This window comes from Rosa rugosa, chromosome 6 (assembly GCF_958449725.1).
Source record: "Rosa rugosa chromosome 6, drRosRugo1.1, whole genome shotgun sequence".
In the NCBI taxonomy this organism is placed as follows: Eukaryota; Viridiplantae; Streptophyta; class Magnoliopsida; order Rosales; family Rosaceae; genus Rosa; species Rosa rugosa.
In genome coordinates, this window is record NC_084825.1 from 22,699,054 (window position 1) to 22,708,836 (window position 9,783).

A 9,783-nucleotide genomic window follows, 5' to 3' on the forward strand; every position below is an offset into this window, starting at 1 on the left:
AATTTAATCACAAGGAAGCGGATTCAAATTTGCTCACCACATTTTTTTGTGGTGATATCACCACCCTATTAAAACTTGCCACGTTATATAGAATTAATTGAATACTTAAAATATAATTTTTTAATAAAACATCATGATAAACTATAATTATGTTTTATAACACGTTGCAGTTTTGTATTAAGTGGTGGTATCACCACCAAAATATTGGTGGTGAGCAAATTTGAATCCACAAGGAAGCTCAGAAGTTGATTGTCTTTTTGGTTCCTACATGTGGTTGGATCCTTCGGTTCTACAAGGACAAGTGCAAGGCATGCAATATACTTAACTAGGACATGACATTAAGCGTGAACTCAACTTGTTTCAACGGATAAAACCTTATCAAAATTAAAGAAACATTGGCAGGTTGCCCTGAATATGTGTATATATTCTAACCAAGTTCACAAGTAAATGCACTCTTGAGAGAAAGAAGCTAGCCTCTTTCTTTTGCTTGATCTAATTTGCTCAGCGTAGGTTTCTATTCCTCCTAGGTATTGCTCATGGCAACTCCATCGGATCAAACCTACAAGCACATCATCCCCCTTGACTTTAACTCAGTGAAGTCGGTGCCGGACTCGTTTGTATGGCTTCAATCCAATACCATTCAATCCGACGACGGGTTATCGATACCCGTTATCGACCTCATGGATCCAAATGCCCCGAAACTCATAGTTGAGGCATGTGAGACATGGGGTGTTTTCCATTTGAAAGACCATGGCATTCCAACAAAGATTATGGAGGACGTCGAGTCTGAGGCTCGAAAATTGTTTGATCTTCCCATCGACCAAAAACTGAAGGCTGTACGATCTCCCGATGGGCAGAGCGGATACGGAATCGTCCCAATGCAGTCCTTGTTTTCCACCTTTATGTGGCATGAAGGGCTTACCATCTTTGGCTCTGCAATTGATCATGCTAAGGTGCTGTGGCCTAATGACTATCAACAATTTTGGTATGTACAAAATTTTAACAAAAATTACACTTCACTTCCCTTAGTCGAAACCATTTTCTACTTTCATCACATAACTTTCATTTGCAAAATGTCAATTTATAAGCATTTAATAATTTTAGTCTAATCCTTGATACCGTCAAATTTTTAGACAAAAATTTAGCATATGTGACAGCATAAAATGCCAACACAAGAGATTAACATGAATTGATATGCTGTAATGACGAGCTTCGGTTGAAATAATTGACAAGGTTAAAATTAGAAGAATTTATGTCCAGATTAAGAAATTCATCCTTAATTAATTCATTAGCTTACACCGTAGTTATTGATTAAAATTAATGAATTATCAAATAATGACTTTTGACTGTTTTTGTAGTGACATAATAGATGATTATCAGAGGCAAATGAAGGCATTAGCCGAGAAACTAATGCGCATCCTCTTCAAAGCCTTGAGCATTCCTGTAGAAGATGTGAATTGGTTTGATGATCCAACTAACAGCAGTGGCTGCAATCTGGCTTTACAGTTGAACTCTTACCCTCCATGCCCCGAACCAACCCGGACCTTGGGTCTAGCCCCGCACACAGACACCTCCGTTGTAACCATACTCCAAGCTAAAACCAGCGGTCTCCAAGTCTTCAAAGACGGAGTTGGGTGGATTCCGGTGGAACCGAACCCCGATGCACTCATCGTGAACCTTGGTGATTTCACCCGCATTCTATCCAACGGTCGATTTATCAGTGTTCTTCATCGTGTGGTGGCGAAACCGATCCAACGCTACTCAATGGGATACTTCTTTAGGCCCCCAATGGATTTTGATGTGTCACCACTTCTGTCGAAAGATTTGGGTCAGGGACATGTTCCTCGGTATCGCCCAGTCACAGCAAAGGAGTATCTTGCTCTGAAGGCCAAGCATCTTGAAAAAGCATTTTCTCTCATTGAAAATTAGATGGCCGACTTATATATAGTATTATCTAAATAAAGGCAATAATTATATTGCAATGAACATGCATAAACCTTTCCAATTGCTGTGTAATTGTGTTGTATTTCTCTCTATCTCTGACTCATGGAAATGGTTTTAGATCTACACAATTTTCAAAACCTTATTTAATATTTTAATTCTTAATGTACGTTCAATCCTTTTTTTTTTTTTGAGTTAATTTATTTAGAATCAGTTTAATTAATTAGATTAAAAGGCCAAGTTAAGGAGATCTGCTTTAGTGTTTTAGGAGTATGCATGCATCAAAGTTTAGGGTGTTTTGTATATTATATATACCTCTAATTGAAATTTTAAATTAAAAATTTAAACCAAAAAATAATGGATAAATAAATTATCAAATTTTAAGGTGTTTTGAATTTTCTAGCTCTAATTAGAATTTAAATGAAGAAATAATGATTAAATAAATTATAAAATTTTGGTGAGAAAATAAAAACATACAATTTAAATTAGTCCCATATTTTTAGATAGCATTAATCATGAATTCATGCTTTGGAGAAACTTTTTTTTTTTTAGTGAATAATCTGTAATCAATTTATAGTTTTTAATTCTTTTTTTCACTTGAGAAGTTTTATATACACATTCTTATTTACTACATACACACCCCAATTTTTTTTGTCTATATTCTTCTTTAAACTTCCTCTTCTACCCTTTTGTTATTAGGAAAATTTTATTTACACATATCCAAGGATTAAAATATCTATATCTACATTTCAATCGGAACTTTGAAAAAAAAAGATATCGGAAATATCGGGGATATAGAAGAAGGATCCGGATCCTCTCCTAATCTCATTCCCCTCCTAACCTACCTAAGCTTTTATAGAGATTAAGACACCTGTCAAGTCTCATATCCAATGGTCTACATATCTCCTCAACATAAAAAGTTACTGATTTTACAAAATAACCCTTCTTTTTGTCTGTATTCTCCTGTTTCAACTCTCTTCTCTCTCTCTCTCTCCACCCTCCGCTAGTCCTCTCTCTCCAACTTCCTCTGTTCTCAGATATGGTTCCAAGGTACGTAGCCCACAGATTATATATTCCTTCCATTGATTATCCTACCTCCATCATCTTCAAGATTACATGATTGAACAAGATTTTGCAACAACCACACAATTTTACAAACCAGTCATCAAATCAATCAACCTCCACCGTTGCAGTCATCATTCAACCTATTTCAAGATCTTGTTTTTCGGATAAGAACAAGATCATCTTGAAATTCAAATCTGAAATTTTTTCATGATAAAAATTGGGGAAGAGAAAGAGTGATAGAAATTGGGGAAGACAAAAAGAACGGACCAAAGGATAGTCTTAGCATCGAGGCTCCCAAATCCAATTATAGGGGTTGTGGGAGAGAGGCAATTGCATCTTAAAGGTGAGTTAATTCTAGGGTTTGAAGGTAGAAACCAGAGGAGGAAAGTAAAGAATTGGGGGAGGTTGTGAAAATTAAATATGTTTACTTTGCTGTTTGTAATCGGTGCTGAGTGAAGAAGAAGAAGTGGAAGGAGACTGAGAGATAGGCACTGCACGTGAAGGAAGAGAAGAATAGAGGACATAAAAAAATAGAAAAAGGTAAACTAAAAATCGTAGACCATTAGATTAATTAGAGCCATGTGTCCAAATCTTGTGAAAAGCTGAGGCAGGTTAGGAGGGGAAGGTGCTTAGGAGAGGATCCTGATCCATAGAAGAAAGGATTAATTTCAAATTACCCACTTCAACTTTGGGACAATCTTCATTTTAGTCCCTATTCTTTTAATTTCATCAGTTATACCCCTATGCTTCCAAAATTAATCAACCGTGTCCGATTTTGTTAATTCCGTCAACTGATGACATGGCAGGAAGGGGGATGCAGAAAGTCGAAAATACCCTTTTAGACTATTTTCACTACTTTTGGCGTGCATCCCCAGAAAAGTTTTCACCCCCCCCCCCCTCCAACGCTGCGTCCATCCCAAAAAACCTAAACTCCTATCCATTATGCTCCTCTTACCACTAATTCAGTCTAAATTGTCGACTCCTATCCATTACGGTCCTAAAAATTTGAAAACCTAACTGAACCTGGATTTCGTCTTCCATTATAGCTCCATCTTCAGATTACCTATCCCAATCTCTAGTTCGAGGTTGAAAGCACATGGCTGGTAATGAGATTGAAGAGTGGGTACCGAGAACGGAAGAAGGAGGTGATGAAATCCCCAATTACGGTGAGTTTCGGTTTACCTCAAATTTTGTGTAAGAAATCGATTAATGGTTTAGGGGTTTAGCTTGGTTGATAAGGGTTGAGATTTAAGATTTCATATTTAAAAACTTTGGTTTTGAATGTCGGGTTTTGAGAATTTCAAAAATTTTCATTTGGGGGTTTCGATGAACAATGAGATGTAGGGTTTAGGAGCTTATTATTTTGGTGGTTTCAAGTTATGCCTGGGTGATGTTTGTGTTAGTGGCTCTGCACTTTGGTTTATATATGTATATATTGAATCTGGGTTGGTGGGATGTAGGGTTTCTTTATTAAAAGTTTGTATTCTTGTGTTCATTACTTACCGAAATTGTCATTAAAGTAGGATTCATAATTAGTGATGTTTGTGTTAGTGGCTCTGCACTTTAGTTTATATATGTATATATTTAATCTGGGTTGGTGGGATGTAGGGTTTCTTTATGAAAAGTTTGTATTCTTGTGTTTATTACTTACCAAAATTGTGATTAAAGTAGGATTCATACTTAGTGATGTTTGTGTTAGTGGACAAAGACATACTTGGCCACTTACTCAAACACCATCAGCCCTGTAAATGGAATGGATCTTTGGGAACGGTCTAATGATGCTGCAATTCTTCCTCCTTAGTACAACAGACAACCTGGTAGGCCAAAAACCAAGAGAATTAAGGATGCTTCAGAGAAAGCTACTGAGGGAACGAAGCTGGGAAGGGTCCAGAAATCATTGAAGTGCAGCAGATGTGGGATTTTGCGGCACAATGTCAAGACCTGTCATAGGCACTTGCCACCTAAGGAGAAGATAAGCAAAAAGAGGAAGCTAGACAGTGGAGAGGACTCCACTAATCAATCTAAGGTATTTAAAGTTCAGGATATGTTTGCATTCTATGGTTCAATTTGCGTTATATCTGTAATTTGACAACTGTACTTTTGAATGTAGGCTAAGGGTACCAAAAAGCCTCCTCTAACAAAGAATGAGCTTAGGGCCAAAGTTATACAGAAAGCAGAAAAGGTGAAGGTAATTTGTTGGGACTGTGTGTTGGAATTATTCTATGTTTTGGTTATTGTGGTTTCTGTAAATTGTAGTTGCTGCTGAAAATGCAAGGTTTCTAATTTGTGGTTTAATGTCTCACTGTAGAATAAGAGGGACGCACATAAGGCAGCAGCAAAAGCTGTTGCAAAAACAACCACTGCTAAAGCAACAACAAAGTCGAGCACTGCTTCAACCACTACACAAGCTGCTAGAGCAAACAGTAAAGCTTCTACCTCTGCAAAGTCTTCAACACCAACAAGATCATCACAGAGGATTAGAGCTGGAAAGGATGCATGAAAATAGACCTAGGAGGCTGGGATTAGCAAGCCAGGTTATTTTATATTGATTGATGAAATGTTGCATTATTTTGTGCAACCTTGTGCTGGGTCTAATCTTTTGTTATGATGATTAGAGCTAATCTGGACAAAGCAACTATTTCCAACTTCTTTTTTTTTTTTTGATGCAAAACAGTGAAATGCATCTTATTGGCTGCTAATTCTTAAGACAATGTCAGTATTACTCCTATTATTAATGATAAGCACGTTGTGTTATTTTACAACTTTTTAAACTCTATCTTTGGTTATTACAATAGTGCAGTGTTCATATGCCCAGTTTAACCCACAAAAGATGAAGTTTTCTTCCTTTTATTTGATTATGTAATAGATGAAGCTTTTTTGAGGGAAAAAAGTGCAGTTGAATTTGAATAGTGGGATTTTTTTTTTTACTTTTGTTGGTAAAAAATATAAATTGTCCATTTTAGCCCTTCTTGTGGGCCCGTTTCTGCATCCTCCTTCCCGCCACGTCATCAGTTGACAGAATCTTTGGATGGAATTAACAAAATTGGACACGGTTGATTAATTTTGGAAGCACAGGGGTAAAGCTGATGAAATTAAAAAAACAGGGACTAAAATGAAGATTGCCCCAAAGTTGAAGGGGGTAATCTGGAATTAATCCTAGAAGAAAATATATCATTTTTTAAAAAATCAATTTATTGGAATTACATATAAATACATATGAATGTCAACTTCTTCTACATCCAAAAAGAGACTCTAGGTGGTTGAAAAGCCGCTCACTGGTCTACGAAAATGTAAGAATCAGACCAGGACATATGAATCATATAGTATGAATTGTAGTCATGAACATGATAGTTATAGATCTCTTTCGAGCTGCCGACTATTTCTCTTATAAGGGGATAATAAGCCTATAGTCTGTTCTCTTTGTTTGAAACTTTAATATAATTGAGGCCAATCCCATATAATTGAGAAAGATGAAGTGAATGAGTTACTTTTTGAAATTGCTTCATCATTAATTCTCCTTGTCTAGATTCGTCTTCATGGAATTTCTCCTCACTTGAATTCCACTCCTCACTCGGATTTTCCTCGAAGGGAATACTCCTCATCCAAATTCACTTTGAGGAGATTTGTCCTCACCCATATTCGCTTTGAGGAGATCTCTCCTCACACAAATTTACATTTAGAAAATTACTTCTCACACAGAATCGTGCCTTGAGGGTATTTCTCCTCACCTGGATTCACCTTGAGGGGATTTCTCCTCACCCAGAATTCCCTTAAGGAGATCTCTCTTCACACAGATTTGCATTTAGAGAATTACTGAGTCTTTTCTCTTTTTTTTTTTATCAGATTTTACAAATATTTTTTCACTTTATCGGGGATATATCCCAAAATTCTTCACTTTATCGGGGATATATCCCAAGTATCTAATATATCGGAGATATTTGATGATGTTGGAGAAATTTCGGGGCAAACGGTAGAAGATAAGATATTAACCCCTTAAGATATATCGGCTCGTCTAAAAAGGAAAATATATATCGGGGAATATATTGGAAATATCGCAGATATTTCAATCCTTGCACATATCTAATTACTTTATACTAAAAACCTGATACTATTATATGACCTTCCATCCAATTTACATTCAACAATTTCAATAACTGGCAGCATCAAAGGTGAGTGGTATGGTATAAAGGAACAAAGTCTAAAGGGGGATAAATAGAACGCGCCCCACTCGCTGGTCTCTTCCTGAGGAGTGAATGCTCCGTCCGGCGGCGCGTCCCTGTGGCGCTGTCGTCGGACGAGCCTGTGAGGTTACGGTGGGCACTGGCGGGGGTCTGAGGCTTAGGCGCGACTCGGGAAAGATGGATGCAAGGTGTTTCTTGGGTGGGGCAGATCTACTCCGATCTGATGGGCTCAGGCGAGGATGGGTTGTTGGCCGGCGGCGAGATCTGGGGTCACAATCGCTTTGTTTGATCGGGCTTCTGCCTGGGTTGATTGGGGTGGGTGGATCCGGGCTTCGATCTCCTGGCAGTGGCGATCTGTTCTGGCTTGTGGTCAGGTCTCCGATGGCTGTGGAGATCGTTGGTGGGCGACGTGGGAGTTCCGGATTGCTGACTCCGGTTCGTTGGCGGCGGACATGGTGGTGGGATTGGTGGACTGCTGCTCTGGAATTCCTTGGGGAGGTTGGAGGTTGGGCCGGGCTTTGGGCTTTGGATCCTTACTGGTGGACAGTTGGGTTGAGCTGTTTGTTTATAAGTTGTTATTTTGTTGTTTGGTGTTGTTTTGTTGTTTGTTTACTTGTTTTGCGCAGATTGCGAGCAATAAGTCCCTGCATTCGTTGTGTAGGGATAGTCGGGCCTTGTGCCTGTGGGTGCACTCAAAGTGCCTTGTCTGCTCTAGGTAGGCGGCGAGTTCCTTGCTTTGTCAAATGGTCGCTGCCTCCTAGTGGTAGGGTGAGACTATGTGCCACTGGATGTAGATTCCAGTGGCAACATGATAGGAAAGCTGGTAGAATGGAAATTACTCTTTGCTGCATTAAAGTTGCTGATCGAGTAATCTTTCAGTTGTGTCACCGCTGGGAAGCAAATAGAACCGTCTGGAGCGCGTTCTTTGCTAGTTGGTGTGGATTGGAATACAAGTATTTAGTAGAGTCGTCTCATGATTTATTTTCTGGATGTACTCTAGTTGCAGATTGTAATCTGGGGTTTAGGCTCAATGTCCCCCCCTTGTATTCATCAGTTTCATTTATGAAGGCTTGAGGGCAGCCGCACCGGCCCTTGTTCAAAAAAAAAAAAAAAAAAAGGTGAGTGGTATGGTAGAGGTGTTGCGCAGACGAGGTGGACGGTGGTCGATTTATTGAATTGATGTAGTGCTTTTAATTGTTTTAAAAGATGAAGTTTAAAAGGAAAATTGGATAAAAATATAAGTAAATGGATATGTGTAAATAAAAGTTTCCTAATAAGAAAGAAGGGCATAAGAGGAAGTTTAAGGAAGATGATGGAAAAAAAAAATTATGGGTCTATATCTAATAAATAGGAATGTGTATATAAAACTTCTCTTTCCACTTTGCGAATAAATAAACACTTTTACATTTATAAATTACTAATTAGAGTAACATGTTAAACTTAAGGGAAAAATTTTAAAAACAATACATGAAGTATAGGCCGTTCCGAAGTTCGGTGTATTTGGTTTCAAAGAATTAACTGTCACGCCCCGAATTTTGAATAATCAATTCAATATCACCACTTTGGTCCTATCTCACAACACTATCACCAAATCAAATTGTAATGCTCAAATGCGCTTAACTCGCCTCACTATTACAATTGCTGTAAAACTATAACCATTGCTCTAACCGCACGATCACCGTCCTGGTTCTCCTGTCCTGTAGGATTACCCGCTACACAATTTGAATAGTGTACCGGGAGTTGCAACAACACAAAACCCGGTAAGCTTTTTACAGCCAGTATGAGTAAACAAGAAAGAACTGTTGATTTATTAAATTACAATTCAAGTAAAATTCAACAGTATTACGTCTGCAAAGAGACATCAAACCACTCATGGAAAACCACAAGGAATACATTTTCACAATCCTCAAATCACAATACACCACACTGGTCCTGCAAACACCCAACCCACATAACACCACTCTGGTCCATCCCAATAACACGTTAGAGCTCTAACTGCCTCGTTACCTCTGACACCTTGGCCTAGGGTCAAGCAACGGCAAAAATACTTCGGTTAACACTATAACCGTCGCGCTTTGGACATCCCCATCCTCAGCACCATATACTTCGGTTAATAATAAACCGTCGCACTTTGGACATCCCCGTCCTCGGTACACAACTTCGGTTAATAATAAACCGTCGCACTTTGGACATCCCCGTCCTCAGTACACAACTTCGGTTAATAATAAACCGTCGCACTTTGGACATCCCCGTCCTCAGTACACAAACACTCCGGTTATCCATAACCGTCAAACTTCGGACACCTCGTCCTCAGAATCCTACATTCTCCAACTCTATACATACTCCAATGTAAATCATGAATATTAACAAGAACTCATCAATCATGTTCATCACATAAAAATATGGTAAGTCACATGTCAATTCATAATAATTTAATCATCCCAATTCCACACTCTTCAATGTCACACCATTCACATATAATCACGTAAATATATATATACGTAATTATCCGCTCAGGAATAATCACTAATACGAACTATAGTTCACATGCAATAAAACTGAGAAATTCATTTGTATAGTAAAAATCATTTTACTT

General features: G+C 38.2%; 2 protein-coding genes across 2 annotated transcripts; both read left to right on the forward strand.

The window, feature by feature from the left end:
* Window positions 1-536: 536 nt before the first annotated feature.
* LOC133716407 (gibberellin 3-beta-dioxygenase 1-like) lies at window positions 537-1,929 on the forward strand. Its single transcript, XM_062143120.1, has 2 exons — window positions 537-985; window positions 1,359-1,929. Exons 1-2 carry the CDS (start codon window positions 537-539, stop codon window positions 1,927-1,929), a joined length of 1,020 nt encoding a protein of 339 aa, XP_061999104.1.
* A 1,982-nt stretch (window positions 1,930-3,911) lies between these two features.
* On the forward strand, window positions 3,912-5,771 carry LOC133717526 (uncharacterized). Its single transcript, XM_062144243.1, has 4 exons — window positions 3,912-4,172; window positions 4,808-5,032; window positions 5,117-5,194; window positions 5,315-5,771. The coding sequence occupies exons 1-4, from the start codon at window positions 4,113-4,115 to the stop codon at window positions 5,504-5,506; spliced, it is 555 nt and encodes a 184-aa protein (XP_062000227.1). The 5' UTR covers window positions 3,912-4,112; the 3' UTR covers window positions 5,507-5,771.
* Window positions 5,772-9,783: the final 4,012 nt, after the last annotated feature.

What these genes read in the sequence shown, in the direction of transcription:
- LOC133716407 (XM_062143120.1), top strand. Translation starts at nt 537, where the DNA reads ATGGCAACTCCATCGGATCAAACCTACAAGCACATCATCCCCCTTGAC. An exon ending in AATGACTATCAACAATTTTG is followed by an intron (nt 986 to 1,358) that starts GTATGTACAAAA and finishes CTGTTTTTGTAG; the next exon opens with TGACATAATAGATGATTATC.
- LOC133717526 (XM_062144243.1), top strand. Translation starts at nt 4,113, where the DNA reads ATGAGATTGAAGAGTGGGTACCGAGAACGGAAGAAGGAGGTGATGAAA. An exon ending in TGATGAAATCCCCAATTACG is followed by an intron (nt 4,173 to 4,807) that starts GTGAGTTTCGGT and finishes CTTCCTCCTTAG; the next exon opens with TACAACAGACAACCTGGTAG. An exon ending in ACTCCACTAATCAATCTAAG is followed by an intron (nt 5,033 to 5,116) that starts GTATTTAAAGTT and finishes TTTTGAATGTAG; the next exon opens with GCTAAGGGTACCAAAAAGCC.